General features: G+C 37.9%; 2 protein-coding genes across 2 annotated transcripts; both read left to right on the forward strand.

Annotated features, from left to right (window-relative positions):
- Positions 1 to 385: 385 nt before the first annotated feature.
- On the forward strand, positions 386 to 11,160 carry nf2b (NF2, moesin-ezrin-radixin like (MERLIN) tumor suppressor b). The gene is made up of 17 exons (XM_084729764.1): positions 386 to 738; positions 1,062 to 1,177; positions 3,033 to 3,158; positions 3,721 to 3,843; positions 3,993 to 4,076; positions 4,486 to 4,554; positions 5,567 to 5,649; positions 5,781 to 5,856; positions 5,955 to 6,092; positions 6,460 to 6,534; positions 6,636 to 6,749; positions 6,898 to 7,020; positions 7,413 to 7,630; positions 8,163 to 8,265; positions 9,189 to 9,328; positions 9,410 to 9,578; positions 10,644 to 11,160. The coding sequence occupies exons 2-17, from the start codon at positions 1,088 to 1,090 to the stop codon at positions 10,689 to 10,691; spliced, it is 1,779 nt and encodes a 592-aa protein (XP_084585890.1). The 5' UTR covers positions 386 to 738; positions 1,062 to 1,087; the 3' UTR covers positions 10,692 to 11,160.
- A 4,375-nt stretch (positions 11,161 to 15,535) lies between these two features.
- Positions 15,536 to 19,390, forward strand: LOC146319160 (uncharacterized). Its single transcript, XM_084729768.1, has 6 exons — positions 15,536 to 15,738; positions 16,445 to 16,528; positions 17,095 to 17,178; positions 18,625 to 18,708; positions 18,839 to 18,967; positions 19,066 to 19,390. Exons 1-6 carry the CDS (start codon positions 15,540 to 15,542, stop codon positions 19,344 to 19,346), a joined length of 861 nt encoding a protein of 286 aa, XP_084585894.1. The 5' UTR covers positions 15,536 to 15,539; the 3' UTR covers positions 19,347 to 19,390.

Genomic DNA, 19,390 nt, shown 5'->3' on the forward strand with positions numbered 1-19,390 from the left:
CCAGTAGCCAGACTAAACCGTAGCTCTGTCACAAAACGCCTGGGAAAAGTATGTCCGGTAACCGTTGATCATTCGTCCTTCCAAGTTCGTGGTAGTGTCTAGAATGGTACCCTAGATCCAAGAAAAATCTCGCGAGAGAATATTATTTTAACTCGAATCATGACGTTTCACTGACCCTTACCAAGTGTTTTCTGTGGCTAACCCTACCCAAATTTCAACCACAGCGTTGCCACATTTTAAACACAATTAGTTTGCACACCTTCGGCACACTCTCGGACAAATGTCGCGAGAGTTTCGCAAATCAAGGGTTCTCTTCTAGACAGGACCCGAATTTAAGCACATGCGCAGTATCGTTATCCCAAGCTGCTATTCGTGTTCCCACCTGTAGAGTGGCTAGGAGTCAAAACAAAAAATCTTCTGGAAAGTCCTGCTGATATTCAACAGCAAGCTAACCAGCTAAATCACGTAGCCACCGATAACATTAGCAAAGTTATTTCCAAGTGATATTTGAAACAACTCATATAGTTACAAAGTTATTTTGTTCGACACATTTCATTATGGAGAGCTCAAAAAAATTCCGTTGTTTCTACAACTTGTTTTGGTCCGTTTTCGTGGCATAGCTGGAAAGCTAACGCTGTCTAGTAATATCAGTTAGCTTAGCATTGGTCTTCCCAACAAAAAAAGCCCAGCCTCTTCTGAGCCTTGTTGGACGGCAGAAGTCTACAACTTTACCCGCTGGTAATGGGCCTCATCTATACATTACAGCTGCATGTTTTATTCAACAAAGAATTGCCAGTTAACTGATATGTTTTTTTTCCGTAAAACTGCTTGAAACATTAAATTTTTAGCGCATGATCGCCAGTTCCCACATCCAATAACAGTTAGGTTAACTGCCTGAACCGTGTCTCAGTTCTCTAAAAGTTTAGAATTGCAAATTAAAGTAAAATCTGCATTTTTGGTTCCTATGTGCATCAGTCTTATGTCTTGTAAAATGTCAAGTTTTGTCCTGAAATCGGTTCGACTCTTGAAATAATTATTAAATTGTGTTTTTTCTCTCACAGGTTTGTTTGACAGCAACACCGTCAAAATGTCTATCCTGGGATTAAAGAAGAAACAGCCAAAGACTTTCAAAGTCAAAGTCATCACCATGGATGCTGAAATGGAGTTCAGCTGTGAGGTATGGATTTATTTAATCAGCCTTTAAGCCTCTGTGTGGGTGAGTGTATTTCCATATCCAGGTAAGTATATGATAGGGCTGCAACTGACGATTATTTTCTGGATCACTCGTCATGTTGTTAAGACTTTTCTCATGCCTTGTTTATCTGTTTTGAAGTTCCAGCACCCATTCAATACAGTAAGACAGAAGGACAAAAGAGTTGAGCATGTTTCTTTGTGTACAACCATTGTAACCATTCAGAACCACAATCGACTTTATTAGGCAAGTATGTGTACACATACAAGGAATTTGACTGAAGTTCATCGTTGCCATCTGAGACAAATAACAAATTGAAGATGTCATGCAACTTTCTTGAAAAGCATTAGTCAGGGTGTTCGTCAGTATATTGTGTTGCAGACATAAGATGGTTAGACATTGACTCATCTCGTCTTGTTATCAATTTTGACACGTTTGACATTATTTTTGTACAGCTAAAAAAAAACAATTTTCAATGTGATTCCCTCTGCATAATATAAACGTGAATTATTTATGAACATCAATTAGGTTTGTGTTAAAATGACAATTCATGTGGGTGTCACACCAAGTAACAGTTTCAGTCAGGTGGGTAACACTAATTTTATTTTATGGAGTTGAGAAAACAATAATAAGATGATTAAATCATTTTGCAATGTTAAAATGTGGGTAAAGTGGTTGGACAAGTGTCTAAAGAAGTCAAGTCAAATTTTATTTGTATAGCAAAATATCACAAATCACAACTTGCCTCTGGGGGCTTTGCAGTTTGTACAGTGAGTGACACCCCTTGTCTTATACACCCTCAAAAGGCCTCAGAAGAGGGATCCTCCTTCCAGAATGGACAGACATGCAATAGATGTCCTGTGTACAAAAAAAAATTAAATCCAGAATTTTAAAAACACATTATAATGAGAAAAATTAATTGCTTTGTCGTTTTATTTTCTGAGCTCTAAAAAATGTTGACTGTCTCACTTTTATACTTAGTATTATGTATCACTGATTTTAAAAGTTCTAATTTGATAATATTTTGAAGATTCGTGAAAGTTATCCTGTTTGATATTTTGACTGGTTTTGTCATATGATTCTTAATTGAAACACTTAAAATACATAGTTTGAAAATAAGGTTTTAGTAAATAAATAACCTTCTATGACAAGAGAGACAGAGTCTATGACAATTAGTTCATTAGTTTCTTTTTTGTCTTTAAAAGCTATGCACTTTATTGTGATAGGTCACTCCCATTAACCTGCACCCTTTTAAACGGTTGGCCTGAGTACTAACACCTTCACACATACGCAGACTCACACTTGACTTCTATACCAAACTTCAGCCTATTCAGGTGAAAATTTTGGGCAACTGACAGATGAGTGACTGGTCCCAGCTAAAAATTCAGATCTTTTGCCTGCAGTGTGAATGTAGCCTAAATCAGTCACATCAGGATTTTACCATAAGGTTTAAAGTGCTGTTCTCTTCTATACTAAGAGAGCGTGAGCAAATTGTTTTTTATTTGTTGTTGTTGTTTTTTATTTTGTTGTTCTTTAACAAAAGCTGCAAACCATCACGTTTTCTTTCAGCATCTTAGCTAGGGCTGCACAGTCAATCAAAAAAATTATCAAAATTGCAACGTGACTAAGTGCAATAAGCTTCAGAAGCTCATGTCACATCATCATGATTTTAATCAGTTTCTTTCTTTACTAAAATGAAAATTGAGATGGAAAAATTATCATTCCCAGTAATTGGGAATCATATCATAATCACATTATCTGTTAAAATAATCATTTTTTTAAACCATACTGTCACTGTAACTTTAACTCACTGGTGCCTTTATCACTCACTGTTTCTCAGGTCAAGTGGAAAGGTAAAGACCTGTTTGACCTGGTGTGTCGCACAGTTGGTTTGAGGGAGACCTGGTTCTTTGGACTCAGGTACACAGTGAAGGACACCTACGCCTGGCTGAAACCAGAGAAGCGGGTGAGTCAAAGAGTGAATCTGTGAAGGTCAAACTGGTTAATGAGGATTAAAAACACAAGACTTACGTCATACACCATGTGATTAAAACATTTTGCACAGTGCATATGATTTGAAAGGTAAGGTGGATAATAGGGCTGCAAGTAACAATAAGTTTTCATAAATGTGCAATTATTGCATTATTGTTCAATTAAATAATGAATCATTTAGTCTGTAACGTGTCAGAATAGCAAAAAAAAAAAAAAAAGCTTATCACGAAATCCAAAGCGACTTCTTTAAATCTCTTATTTTATCCCACAAACACTCCAAAACCCAAAGATATTCAGTTTGATATAAAACAAAAAATCCTTACCTCTGAGAGGCTGGAAGAAGCTAATGTTTGCCTCATTTCTTTGATAGATTACTTCAGTAATTAATTAATAATTAACTTAAGTCTTAAGTAATTTGTTACCTTAACTGCTTAAGTAGACACTGATCATGACATGACATCCTGGTTTTAGTGAGAATCTGGTCTAACAAACATATCATTGTGCCCTTTTCTTCTACTGATTATTTTTTCACCAAGGTCTTGGACCAGGAGGTTCCTAAAGACTCTCCCATAACATTTCATTTCCTGGCTAAATTCTTCCCAGAAAAAGTAGAAGAAGAGCTCGTCCAAGAAATAACTCAGCACCTCTTCTTCTTACAGGTAATCTATTGGTTGATATTTCTTGTTAAATAACCTTTGACACGATCTTTTTTTTTTTTTGTAGAATTCATGTCCTTGTTTTATAAAACTGAATGAAAAACCTTTACTTGACCCAATACTTGTCCATTCATGTCTTCAAACTCTTGCAGGTGAAGAAACAGATATTAGATGAAGAAATATTCTGTTCCCCAGAAGCATCTGTTCTGTTGGCATCATATGCTGTCCAAGCCAAGGTAAGAAATATATATACATACAAGGTTAGTGGTCTCTGGCTGTCGTTTGCTGCACTTGAAGTATTCTTGTCCTACCTGTATCTCAAAACATGTCGTCCATTTAACTTGTCCTTTACACAGAAAACCTCTCACAGATACTAAACAGTGTCAGTAATTCTGAGGAACACATACATTTAAAAAAACACACAGACAGGACACATTCATCAGACTAACCAAATAAAATAAACCTTTGTGCTTTTGGGGTATTAATTTTTGTCCTCAAAAGGGCAGCTGGGAGAGCAGGTCTATATGATGGTGAAAAAAAAAACAATCTGTGTTTTTTTTTCAGTTAGACTTTTAGCAGATCAGCAATATTAACAGCAACATTTCTTGCTTGTTTCCCACTTTCTCCTCTTAATCTCAATCACAGTATGGGGACTACGACCCAAACTTCCACAAGCCGGGCTTCCTGGCACAAGATGAGCTTTTGCCAAAAAGAGTAAGTATACACAAGGTGGTCGTGATGGTCACAGTTTATTGTACAGTGCACTACTAAGACAAAACAACCTGTGTATTCAATTACACAAAAACTAGAACCATGTTGTTTTTCTTGTTCTCTATTAGATGGCATTAAGTCCTTTATTCGACTGTATAAGAATATGTTAGAGGGTAATTATGGACACATTACAACAGAACTGTACTGTAAAGTAAAATAATGTATCTGCTACTCTGCCATTTAAAAACAAACTAAGTAAAACTAAGTGAACTAAGTAAAAGCCAAAAATTGTAGAGGCAGATGAATATTTTGTCAATGGGTGACTGCAGAGACTTATTGTAGTATTGTAGGCAAATAATGTGATTTGATCCAAGAAGTAAACGTCAGTCTTGCCTACTCCAGTCTTGCCAATTGTCTCAAGTAGCAGGTTTGTGATTTCACCTCAGTTTACTGTACATTTCTGTAGAAATATGTCTCCAATCATCCTGTAATAAAGTCTAATACAGGTTTAACAGTGGGAGATAATACACTTAAGTTTACAGTGCAGTTCTGTTGTAATGTGTCCCAAATTACCCTCTAATAATGTTTTATAAGGGTCTAATAAAGAACATATTATCTCTAGTTTTTTTTTCTAATTTAATAAAAAGTACGACTTGTTATGTCTTTACATAATGAATAAAACCACTATATCATTTCTATTGATAAAACTCATGAATTCTTGCTAAAGCTAGCCACCTACCCCATGTTATAGCTGGTTCTTAGGATTTTAGAAAGGATAGACTGAAATTATTCATCAGCGAAAGCTAGCTAACATTAGTTAACCACTGAGCCCTGACATTATAATATGCTGTTCTCTTGTTGTAATTGCTAGCAGCTGATAGGTAATTTCTATGTGCTTTTGTGTGTGTGTGCGCGTGTGTGTGTGTGTGTGTGTGTGTGTGTGTGTGTGTGTGTGTGTGTGTGTGTGTGTGTGTGTGTGTAATGTCTGTCCTGTGACCCTGTGTCTGCGCTCCAGGTTTTGATGCAATATCAAATGACAGTTGACATGTGGGAAGAGAAGATCACAGCTTGGTACGCAGAGCACAGAGGCATTGCCAGGTAAGACTGACCCAGGAGGAATGCTGAAATCCAGCATATGAAGAGAAAAATAACACCTTTACTAAATGTCTAGTGCTAGTTTCTGTAGTGTAAGCATGATTAATAAAGCCTGGTTTTGATATTCCATACAGGGACGAGGCTGAGATGGAGTACCTAAAAATTGCTCAGGACCTTGAGATGTACGGTGTCAGCTACTTTGCCATCACTGTGAGTATAAATCACTGTGCCTTGATGTTCTGTCAGTTCAAATAAGTTTTTCATGGTGTTTTTGGTTTATACATCTGTTTTATACATGACATTGACAGCAAAATAAGAGGGACACAGACCTGCTACTTGGAGTAGATGCTCAGGGCCTTCACATCTACAGTCCCAACAGCAAACTCAACCCCAACAAGTCGTTTCCTTGGAGCGGCATCCGCAACATCTCTTACAGTGAAAAGGAGGTAAATGCAAGTAGTGGGCTGTGCTTTGCTGTCTTTCTTAGGTCACAACATTCTGATTTTTTTGTCAAATTCCTTTCACTTTAGAGGAAGAGAGGAAATAGGCTTAAATATGCTTGAATATTTTTATCCATAAATTGCTTTGTAAAAGACAAGAGTGTCATTTTTATTTTGTGGGCCTCATTACTGTCCTGCTTCCTGAGTTGAGACACTTCTAGTATTTTCATGCTGACACATACAGCTGCTTATAAATCCTACAATCTTTCAGTATAAAATTTTCATTCTAATCCATTGGCTGTGGTGTTTGTCACAAAAAAATTGTGTTGGTACTGCAGAAGAACTGAACTCTGTAACTTTCCTAATTCTGCAGTTCACAATCAAACCCCTGGACAAGAAGAAAGATGTTTTCAAGTTCTACTCATCTCAACTGCGGGTCAACAAGCTGGTTGGTTTTTCTCTTTGTTCATGTAAATGTTCAACTGTGACAAAGTTATGAGACTTACATGAATGAAGATGTCACTGGTTTTTTATCGCTTTTGTGTCTAGATCCTGCAGCTGTGCATTGGTAACCATGATCTGTTTATGAGGAGGAGGAAGGTGGACTCTATTGAAGTGCAGCAGATGAAGGCTCAAGCTAAAGAGGAGAAGGCCCGCAAGAAGGTCAGCGCTCTCAGATCAACTGAAGCAATGGGATTAACAGATTAGATGGGATATACATGTATATCTGTACATGCTGATACTACAGTCGTAATTATTTGACCATGACTGATTGTTCTACCTTTAATTGGGTTTCTTGGCTGTCATCTAGATGGAACGTCAAATCCTGGCGCGGGAAAAACAGATGAGGGAGGAAGCAGAGCGAGCAAAAGAAGAGATGGAACGAAGACTTTTCCAGTTGCAGGACGAGGCACGACTGGCCAACGAGGCACTGGTGAGAGCCTCATCCGTGAGATAACGTGACGTGAGATAATTGATGAGTCTTCCAGACTTTTGAGTGACTTTTGAGTGAGCTCCTGTGTCAGCAACTACCTTTAAGGGATAGTTTTAATTATTCGAAGTGGGGTTGTATGAGGTGCAACAGTCAGTGTGTTACCTACAGTAGATGCTGGTCAACTCAACTTCAAATAATCCAGACTGTCCCTTTAAGACTCCTGTTGTTCATTGTGTGACACTAACGGTGGCATAAACAATATGATGGTAATATAATTATGTCCTCTATGTTATAGAACCAGATTCCATCATGCCAAGCCCTGAACTCATCCACAGTTTGTCTCATACTAGTTTGTATATATTTTTGTAAATGTTACGATGCATTTTCTCCAGCTGCGCTCTGAGGAGACAGCGGACCTCCTGGCAGAGAAGGCCCAGATTGCTGAGGAGGAGGCCAAGCTGTTGGCCCACAAGGCTGCAGAAGCTGAGCAGGAGAGGCAGAGGTTAGAGGTCACCGCCATGAAGACCAAGGAGGAGAAGAGACTGATGGAGCAGAAGATGAGGGAGGCAGAGCAGCTGGCTGTCAAACTGGTGGAGCAGTCTGAGAGAAGGTCTGGAATTACCTGGACTAGTACTGTATTTGTTTTACTCAATTATTATTCACTTCTAGCTTTTCTATATGCGTTACTTATATCTTATTGTTCATTAAATGTGATTTCCCCATAAAACAGTATAATTATATCTATAGTAGTATTATTGCATAACCCAAGTTTCTCATACTTGTCCACCCAAAAGAAATCAATATAAATGGAGGATATTTTAGTAAAAAGTAGTCTAGTCGCTTATGTCAAAACAAAGAAATGAACCTCACACTCTCTTTTCTCTCTACCCTCTTTCTACTTGGGGCCTCTCATGTATCCAATGAAAAGAAAAATGCTTCAGAGACGACACAGTGTAGCTTATTTCCATTTTATTCCACCTGATGCTTTGTAGACTAAATCTTTTAAAGAAGAATTGGAAAATAATAATGAAACAAATAATCTGTTGATCTTTACAAATCAAGACTTGACAATGGCATTGCCGTTGGTCTTACCAAAAAAAAGTGAATTTTGGATTTGGAAATGTTGGTAACTCTGGTTCCAGGTTGAAGGAGGCAGATCACCTCAAACAGGACCTGACTGAGGCAAAGGACGCTGAGCGGAGAGCCAAACAGAAGCTGCTGGAGATCACCAAAACAACATACCCGGTACAGTGATGATGATACTGCTGCTTTTGTCCTCACTGTGATACTTTTTATTTGTTTTTGTGAATGAATGCAGCTTCTTTTTGTTTAGAACATAATGATTGAATATCTGTGAATATAAATTAAGGCTATTAAATTTTCTTAACTAAGGCCACTGATAACCTGCTGTGCTTCAAAGGTAATTATATTACAACCCCTATGCTGTGTAAAACACAAATAAAAACAGAATGCAATGATTTGCAAATGATTTTCGACTTGTGTTCAGTTGAATAAATGACAAAGACAAGATCTCTAATGTTCACACTGATAAACTTTATTGTTTTTTGTAAATATTCACACATTCTGAATTTGATGCTTGCAACATGTTTCAAAAAAGATGGGACAGCGGCATCAGAAGACTGGGAAAGTTATGGAGTGCAAAGAGGAAAAGGACCATCCAGATTGTGTTACAACGGCATGTGTAGTGTCCTAAATTCCCAAATGCAGTGTTGTTAGAAGGAAAGAGGATGTATCACAGTGGTAATCATGCTCCTGTCCTAACTTGTCTTTGTACTGTATTTATTTGAATACAGGTCAAAAAGATTTTGCAAAGCATTGTAATCTGTTTTTATTTACGTTTTACACAACGTCCCAAGTTTTTTGGAATTGTAGTTTTAGATTCCGCTGATGTTCAGTGCATTTCAGCAGTCATTTTTAGACAGGATCATTGTTGTGTGCTGTCTGTTTTATTTTTAGGGTGGATTTAGTTGGATAGGAATGGTTTGTTTTCATTTTGTGAGATTACAATAAAAAGACTTGTTTATAATGTACGTTAATTTAAGCTTCTCATTGCTTTCAGTTTTTTTCAAGGTAGCAGTGTGACATGTAACGTGCTCTGCCTTCATGAGTGTAACCATGTCCTTGACATTGATTTGTCTGTCTTCCAGCTCATAGCAGCCTACTCTACTCCACCTGCTCCCCCTGCTCCTTCTGAAGCACCCGACCTTGGCTACGAATCGGCATCTATGCGCCTGGACTTCAAGGACTCTGACATGAAAAGGCTGTCTATGGAGATCGAGAGAGAGAGGTTAGTTTAAATCTCCCACAGCAATATGTTAAAAGGACAGCTTAGATCTGCTGGTTCATATTGTGTCATGCACTGATACAGGCTGGAGTACATGGAGAAGAGCAAACACCTGCAGGACCAGCTGAAGGAGCTGAAGACTGAGATCGAGTCCCTGAAGCTGGAGGAGCAGCAGCAGCAGGCTGGCCTCTACAACCTCCGCAGTGAGGCAAGGGGATATGTCCCGGAGCCCGTCTACATACCTCACAGCAATGTGCGTATCATCACTTCACGTTTGTGCTCTTAGTAGTATTATCATTACTAATATTTGTTTTATTGCTGATAGGTTACGTGTTATTTGTCAGAATGTCAATAAGAGTTAATAAACAAGTAAATCCTTCTATTATTGTGGGTAATAATACAAGTGGTTCAAAAACAGCCCACTGGGGGCGCCCTTGTGGCTCAGTTGGTGGGGAATATGCACCATGTATTGGGGCTGTCAGTCCTCTGCAGCGGCTGCTGATTCGATTCCCGCCTGTAGTCCATTGGCTGCGTGTCACCCCCCCCCTCTCTCTCCCCCTTTCCTGTCATATCTTCAGCTGTTCTATAACAATCAAGGCAAAAAACCCAAAAAATAATCTTTAAAGAAAAAAAAAAAAAACAGCCAACTGACTATGAGCTGTAGTGCCAAACATTCTGCCCACATGGATATAAAGAAAAGAAAATGTCTAAATCCATTATATATATATATTTCTTTAATCATTTTACACTATTAGTAGATTTTTAGACATTAAGATATTCAACTAAAATGTGGAATATTCCATCACAATGGAGGCAGGCAGTCACACGGTTTTGTAGGCCTACTACATCGACAGCACTACCTCCGGCAGGTCCAAATAAAACGCTGGATTGAAATGTGTGATGAATACAAAGAAATGTTTCAAGTAAATTTTTAATGACATAATTTTTGCTAATCATTTGTTTTTTTTCACTAATCAATGCAGGTCATAAATTTAAATCAGAATGGTCATTAAAAAGGTCATAAAAAGTCTTAAATTTCACTGACTGAAACCTGCAGAAACCCTGAAATACAGAGAAAAGTTTGCCAAGACAGCCAACAATTTAAAGGGTTCCTTTTTAAATATTTTATTGTAGGGTGAAAAGCATATGAACAGCATTAATTATGGAAGATAGTAATTGCACCAGTAGGGATCGTTACATAACAGTGTAAATACTTGTATTTGAGTTTCTAATTACACCACGAATGCATGTTCCTCTGCGCTGATTTCAGCCATGTGTGCTCCTCTCTCAAACTGCTCGTATCTGTCCTGTTTTGCAGCGAAACTCTGCGTACATGTCTCAGATGGCCTACTTTGAAGAAGTGTGATCCTACTCGTGCCAGATGAGGAGGGAAGGCACCGGCTGTTGTGTCTCTGTGCTTTCTCGTAATGTTTGGTTAATTTTTTACCTGGCTGAAACTAACAGACACACACACACATACATACACCAGAACTGTGTGCTTTGGAAAGACTTAATCCATCCTCAACAAACAGCCACTAGTCTGACTGCCTGCACAGTCTGTCATATCTAGGCTGTACCACCTGCTACACTACAGCACCTTCCACATGTCTTTTCTATATAATGAACACATGAACGTGTGTAACACTGATTTCAGGTATGGTGCTGAAGATGGATGTATGGATGAGTTTTGATTTGCTGATGTTTCTTTTTTTGTGGCTTTAAGGGATACTTAGCTGTAAGATGGTCAGATATAGAATCATGCCTTAATGACGAAGTTACGCATTAATGCCTTAACAACATTTGGGGATTAAGTTAAGTTTGTCACAAACTGGCTTTAGGTAAAGTCCCTGCATCGGATGTATTGAGGTAAATTATCACTTTCAGGCTGGAGGAAATTATTAAAAGTTATAAATAACCTTCAAGATTTCAGTAGGCAAAGGTTGTGTCAAAATTATGAAAATCATACATCAGAGAAGCCCAAATTCCTTCATACTTTTAAAAAGACAGTTCAGACCAAAATACATATTTTTCCTCTGGCCCATATTGCTATTCATCCATCTAGATTTTCCTGGTGTGAGGTTTTGAGGTATCAGCTATGGAGATGTCTGCTCTCTCTTAAATATAATGGAACTAGATAGTACTCGGCTTGTGGTGCTTCAGAAAATACATTTGAAAAACTCACCAGTAATGGCTTTTTCTAGAAGTCATGACGCAGTTACTCTAGATAATCCTTGTAGTCATGTAGGCATCTCTTGATTGATGGTGTGTGATGTCAATAATAATGGCGTCCTCCTCAGTTGAGTTGGCACTAGTCCGCTAGCCAGCATGGTGGTTGGTGCAGTAACCTGGAAAGAGATTTTACTGTAGAGATTTTCAGTTGTATTTTTTGGGGTGTTTTTGAGCACCACAGATGAGTGCTATTCTATTAAGGAGAAGGCAGAGGGTTGGGTTCCTTTCACATTACACAATACAGCACAGATACTGATACCCAACAGTACTAGTTTTGGTACTTTACTCTCTCTCTAATAACTAAAACATAATTTCTATTGTAAAAAATAAGTTATTTTGAATATTTTATTTATTAAGCGTGTCCCGTCCAAAAGGCATCTCCACAACCTGCAGCCTGTCAGTCTGTCAGCAGGGCAGTACATGTGATTTCCTTCTTGTCATGCTGTTGTTGTTACCACCACTGTGTTACTGTATTATTTTCCTGTTAAAAGTCTGCAGTCCATAAATAGTGGTTTCATACTGAGGTTTCAGACATACTAATAAATGTCACTCGCTGTTCTTACATACTAGAGGGGGGGCTTGTCTTTCAGGCTATGAAAACAGTGCACTCTGTAGCTTTGAGATTTACTGTAGTTTGTGTTTAGTTTGATGTGTTTTCCTGGTCGCTCTGATATTGCCTCTCTCTTTATGCCAGGTGTCAGAGTTTGGTACTGATTGATTTAGCGTGAATCAGTACTCGTCGTACTGACCTAATTCGGTGTACAGAGTTTGGTACCCAACCCTAATCTCTACAGCTGATATCTCTAAAACTTGGCAACTCATACTACAACAATCTAGATACATAAATACCTCTTAAGAGGAAAAATATGTACTTTTAATTTTGAGGTGAACTGTGCCTTTAACAAGGTATTGTTGAATGTAGCCTTGTACACTAAAAATACACTCAAGATAACTGTTGCTCAATGCAATGTGAAAAAGAACATGTAATCATAAAAGTATTTTATTAAAGTATTAATTGCGACTCATAGTCAGATAAGTCTAAATTTGACGAGCAGACGTGTGCAGGGACAGTGTCCACATGTGACACTCCATAAAAATGTTAAATGCAGTGTTTGATCTTTGTTTTGCTCCTTGATTTGTATTTTCTTGCTGTTACTTGGTTCATGAACTGCCTTTACTGATAACAGCACACAGGTGCCTTTGTTGTTTCTAGTGCCTCATCGTGGTAGTTAATAGAAAATGTAATATACAGTTACAAGCTTGAGCTCTGTCATTTCAAGTTTTTTTTTTTTTTTTTTTACTCTAGACTGTTGATGTGCCTTGAACTTTATTTTGTACTATTAAGATTTGAGTTACTAAGGTTTTATTTGGTATCATTGTGCTCATGTGTCTTAGCATTAGGGTTACTGTATGTTTTGGAGCAACATCAAACCCTGACTGACTTACAGAATAGCAGATTGATGGCTTTTCCCATTTTATTTTTTTCCCCTCAGCTCATGTTCTTCTCAGGGTTAGTGTTGGAGACAATCACTGCAGGTAGAATCTCATTGTTTTTTCCCCCCAGAGATCTACAGTATGGTATCCATTAATGCCTAATTTTTTGAACAGCCTATCGTCATTTACCTTGCACAAGTGCAACAGTAATTCATATTAATATAATATGGTAACCTGAGGGAACTTTAATTCTTCCGCACTCCTCAGTACATCCTCAAAAAGGGAGAAGCTGGACACCAAATGTGCAGCCAGAGATTCTGCATGTTTGTGTATTTGGACCGGACTGACTTCACTATGGACTGAACAGTGACAAACGATTTGTTCACTATTGCCCTCTGGATTAGGTTGTAAATGAGTAATGCTAACCTTAGTCCTGTGTAAATGGTATTTTGTCAAATGTCAAAGTAGAAATGTTCTTTTTTTTTTCATCAACACATTGCTTAAGTGCTTCAGTTTGCATCTTTAATCTTATTTATTTGTGCTATAAATCCTTAAATAACACCAGCGTGCACATTTTCTTGAGGTCTATCATTGAGGGGGACTTAATTGTCATTTAATGTTTGTTTTATTTTTTTATACTGGGATTTTCCTGTGAAGTCCGGTGTAAGAAAATAATTTCACATCTGAAATAATGTTGTATCTTATAGGATTAGGTTTACTTTGGAGTGACAAAAATTCACATGCACAGCTGAGTCTGTCAGTGATTTGTATCCTCAAGTTATTTTGTGTATATCATTTCAATTACAACAGTGATCATACAACAGTGTCTCTGTTTTGTCTGATGTTTGTGGGAGTTGTCTGTAGATCAGTCAGTAAAATGCAGTCATCTTAACTACAGAGTGAACTGCCCATCGAAGCCATGCAATCTTTTAATTATGTCATTTTAATCATAGAACATTCTTAGGAATTTGTTACCTGCTTTGGAATAAATTAAAACACCAGACAATCTTGATGTCTGATGTGGCTGACAAGGATGACTTGTGCAAAATATCATGTGATTCAGAAAGCACAAAAAACATCTGTTTCAGTCATATTAAAGGAGCATCCTCGAGAGGTTCAGTCATTCACAAATCTGTATGGGGTGAGGTTCAACACTCTGTGAAAAACTGAGTGGGAATAGTCCAACAGTTTAAGAACATTTCACAACACAGAACTGCAGGAATTTAGGGATTTCACCATCTCCAATTCATGATTTCATTAAATGAGTCAGAGAATCCGAAGAAATCTCTGCACATAAGGAGCAAGACTAAAAACCGGCATCAAATGCCTGTGACCTTTGAACCCTCAGGTTGCACTGCATTAAAAACCAATGTAATTGTATAAAAGACATTGCATGGACTCGGGAACACTTTGGAAATCCACTGTCAGGAAACAATTTGTTGCTGCAGCTACAAATGCAAATGACTGCAAAGAAAAAGCCAAGAAACACTGCCAACGTCTCTGCGCCTGAGTTCATCTGAGATGGACCGACGCAAAAATGAAAAGTATGCTGTGGCCTGACAAGTCCACGTTTCAGATTGTTTTCAGAAATCATGGACGTCGTGACCTCTGGGTTAAAGAGGAAAAGGCTCATCCAGATTGTTACCAGCTCCAACTTCAAAGGTCAGCATCTGTGATGATAAGCAGGTGTGTTGGTGCCCATGGCATCGTGGGTAACTGTCATCTGTGACAGCCCCATTCAGCAAGACAATGCCAAAGTACACACTGAACAACGGATGCTGGGAAGTTTGCCATTTATGTTGTTTATGTTGACTCATTTTCACTGAAGTGTGTATACAAGAAAATAATAAGTTGGTAAAAACAAAAACAGGAAATTGCTGCACTTTTATGTTGAGAAAGCAAAAGATTGTTGTGTCTAACATAACATTGAAACTCTTGTTAATATGTTTTGTCATGTTGAGTTTTGAAGAACTTGATTTTTTTTCAGCTATCAAAATAGTATATGCTTAATACACAATCTATGTCTTATTAATTTATCTTGAACTAGTTAGGCTGTATCAGCTTTTTAAATGTTTGTAAAATTTAACAAAAATCAAAGCTTGTTGACTTAACATGAAAAGTATGTCTGTTTCAAGTCAAGTGTCCATAAAATTGTCACGTCATTTTGACTTTCCTGAACCTTTGTGTGTCATGGATGAATTAAGGTTTATTAAAGAAGGGTGTTAGGATCAGGCCTGAGGGGGGACGTGGGAGGAGGGAGGTTTTTTTTTTTTTATGTTTTTTGTTTTGGATTATTTGGAGAATTAAGTGAAAATGTCAAAGATAGATCAGAAAATTCCATTAAAGGGTCTCACAGTCAAATTGTTCCAGCAGCCTGCAGCAGCTTGTATTTTCTCACCAGCACAGAGATCGTATTGAATCATCTGAGGCCTTGAATCAAACTATCAAACAAAAACACTTGTTGTTTTTCTCATTAACTCAGCCAGCTGAAGTTTGGAGACTATATAAGACAGGTCAACTCTCCCACTGTACCTTTGTGAAGACGTGGACAATGAAGGTTGATCTTGGTCTGCTGTTGCTGCTGCTGGCTCTGTGTGGGTCGGGGGCTCAGGGGGAGGATGGAGGCGTCGGTGAGGTGGGTGAGATCAACGAGTTTCAGAGGACAGACATCTGGGCTGAGGTTAGGGCGCTGAGAGACATGGTGGTGAGGCTCGAGGTGTTCGTGGACCTGCTGCAGGAAGAAAATACTGGTACAGACGGATTACTTTTCCTGTTGGCTGATAGTTATGTTTTTCTTTGTGTGTCAGTGCACTGAAGCACTATTGTGAGCTCCAGAATAAATCTTTAATATTCAGTATCTTATGGACAAGATTATTTAGTGAAATAACAAGAGCTCAGCCTGCTGTTTATACTGTTTATTGAACCATTCACAAACAAAACTCCTGTTTTTCAGTCCTTGCCACTGAAGTGGTATCTTTGGAAAGTAGACTGACTGTGAACGAGGGGAAGACGCATGACCTAGAAAAAGAGAACGCAGGTATTTCACCGACAAATATGATGGTTTGCCAGTTTGCATCTGCAGAAGTCAGAATGAATAAAGGTTCGGGCCTGTTTTCACAAACATCATGAGAATGCTCTCACAGAACTATCAAGAAGTCCTTAGGAAAACTCTCAGAACAGCTCTGAGCAGGATGGGACAGAAACTCAAATGATATTAAATGGATAGTTCACCCAAAACTTTAAATTCAGTCATTATCTACTCACTCTCATGCCAACTGAAGTCCCGGTTTAGTTTTTAGTCCACAAAACACTGCTGGAGTCACCTCCACCTCCCTACTCCTAACAGTTTTTCACCTTAGGAGCTCTTTTAAGGGCTAAGATGCTTTGTAAATAACTTTTATAGGGAAATTCAAAAAACTTCTTCTCTATAATTCTTTGTCACTCCATCAACTCCAGACCTGCAGACCAGACTGAGCATCAGTGAGAGGGAACTTGTCGTCAGTAAGTCAAGGATTGACCAGCTGGAGAGACAAAATGCAGGTGATGATTGAAGTTTTAAGAGCCACAACTTTTCACTAAAATTAAGTAAATCGTTTCAGCTTCCCAAACATAAACAAATTTTAACCACACAGGTATCACATGAAAAAAAAAAAAAAAAAATCATTTTTGGAACAAGCATATTGGTTGTTTTGAGAGGCCCAAAATTCCCTATTTTGTCATTATATTTTTAATCTTGTCCTGAACATTTACAGTAATTTAAACTACATTTTTTAGCATTGGTTCAACAGATAAAATGAGGCTCACATTACTGTACGAAAGTTGTTGTGCATGTTAACAGTTTAATATTTTGATGTTCTTCTCTTTAACTCTCTGTCACTGCATTAACTCCAGACCTGCAGACCAGACTGAGCAGCAGTGAGAAAGAAATCCTCGTCATTAAATCCAGTATCGACCAGCTGGAGAGCGAAAACACAGGTGATGAAGTGTATCGATGTGCTGTTCCAACTACATCTGATGAAATCAGAGCTTGTTGCGTTACTTAAAGTGTTTTAGAAATTCATTTAACTGTTCACAAACTAAAATCAAACCTCTTCTGTTTTTTTCAGTCCAAGCCACAAAACTGACCTCTTTGGAAACTAGACTGACTGCAACTGAGAAGAAAACAAGTGACCTAGAAAAACAGAATGCAGGTATTTCACTGACAAACATGATGGTTAGAAGTTTTATGGTTTGTTATTTTCTATGCTATTATTTTAACGTATGTTAAAGTTTATTTAAGTATATCTTTGAAAGTAATTGAATGGATTTACTGAAAACTAACAAACCTATAAACAGGGCTGGGTATCATTTAAATATTACGATAGCAGTGCCCTAAAAGTGATACTGATACAAACAGACAACCTTATTCGATACCTTTTTTCTGCTTCCTTCATGTCAGTGGATTCGTTCCTGAAATAATCCTTCTACATTTTATGCATTTATTCTTATCAGACACCACAGGTGTGTAGTACGGCCATACTTTTGAAAGTCATCAAGGCATGTCAGCATGCTGATCTGTCATTTTTGTCAACTACACTGTGTTTAACTTTGGTTTACCAATCACACTCTGCATTAAATAGAGGAGCACTTGCAGTGATTGGCTGCGAGAGAAAACATACCAATAGCATTTTTTCTAGATCAGGGTATAAAAAGGGTATCATTTGGCTGAAAAAGTTTTGATACTACTGAGTCCTGGGTTGTTTTGGTCCCTTACCTTAAAGATATTGATTACTGGTACACAGCCCTACTTATGACCAAAGTGTTTGACAAAATTCTGACCTGATGATGGCGCTAGAGGAAAATTTATGAGTGGGGCATGAATGTGTGAATTTCAAGGCCCTGTGTCCAGTAGCTGTTGAGACGTTTCACTCACAACCACAAATGTCAGCCTCTTGGAGGCTCCAGAGGAAAAATCAGGGGATCACCAACATCAGTAGGATTAATCTTTTGGAGATCATAACGTCTGTGCAAAATTTAATAGAAAATATAAATATAAATGTATATGTATAACATTAGTGACAGCTGCAGTAAGATTAACATCAAGAAGCATGAACACAGCAGCATTAAAATTTCAGATTATTCGCTTCAACTGAAGGGTATTTTTTTATATATCTTTACTGTAAAGAGTTCTTATTTCCAATTTAAAACAGTCTTTTGCCTTTTTCAGTCCCCCAGTTAAATGTGTGATGGTGGTTGGGTTCAGTTCATAGAATTTAGTTTAGATAAAAACAAAATAGAAGAGAGAGAGAGGGAGTAAAAGTACAGTAAAGGTCTGTTTCGTAATTAATTCTATGCCAATATTAAATCAACTTGATGCTTTGAAGGCACAATAATTGCATTGCCAATGAATATTAGGTAAGAAAAAAACATTTGCTCAATTTAACATGACTTCTGATATAAACCACGCCCACTTCTGGCCCTTTATCCAAATACAAATACAGATAAAGGTAGTTTTGTTGGCTGAGGAAATGGAAATGCAAACAGCGATGTCTCTGTGCACCTCTACAAGATACTGTAATACATGTGTTGCGTTTATTAACAGTGTGATATTTTTTTATGTTCTGGTCTGTAATTCTCTGTCACTGCATAAACTCCAGACCTGCAGACCAGACTGAGCAGCAGTGAGAGTCAACTTCTCATCATTAAGTCCAGGATTGACCAGCTGGAGAGAGAAAATGCAGGTGATGATTGTAGCGTGGACACACATATCTATTTCTATATCTGTATATATCTATTTATCTATCTATATCTATCTCTCTTATATTTAAATGTATTTATTATCATTATTTATTTGCTTATTTGTGTCAACAGCAAGACTAAAGGTGGCCTTTTACACAGCTGTGACTAACGTAGGAAATGTTGGACCATACAACACAGACATCATACTGAAATACATTAAGGTCTTCACCAACATTGGCAATGCTTACAGTCCAACCACAGGTAATATACTGCAGGTCACATGATCTGGAAATAATCAGTAATTCAAAGTGTAGTCATGTACCAATCAATTGTTACTTTTTTCATTTTCCACTCTGCAGGTTTCTTCACGGCACCAGTCAGAGGGGTCTACTATCTCCAGTTTACTGTGTGTAGTCACCAAGCGGGTAGTATGGGTCTATTTGTGTTCAAGAACAATCAAAGGATTATGTTTAATGCAGACTGGCAGAAAGCTGAGGGTTTTCAGTACATCACTAACTCTCTTATCTTGGAGCTGATAGCAGGAGATACAATTCACCTGGCTCTCCCAGCAGGCATTTCTCTCTATGATGACGGAAATAACCACAGCACCTTCACTGGTGCCCTCCTCTTCACGCTGTAAGGATGCTGTTCAGGCCTCTGAACTGCATGTATCAAATCATGTGA

Source organism: Lutjanus erythropterus, chromosome 11, assembly GCF_056507025.1.
Source record: "Lutjanus erythropterus isolate fLutEry1 chromosome 11, fLutEry1.hap2, whole genome shotgun sequence".
Taxonomy (NCBI): domain Eukaryota; kingdom Metazoa; phylum Chordata; class Actinopteri; order Lutjaniformes; family Lutjanidae; genus Lutjanus; species Lutjanus erythropterus.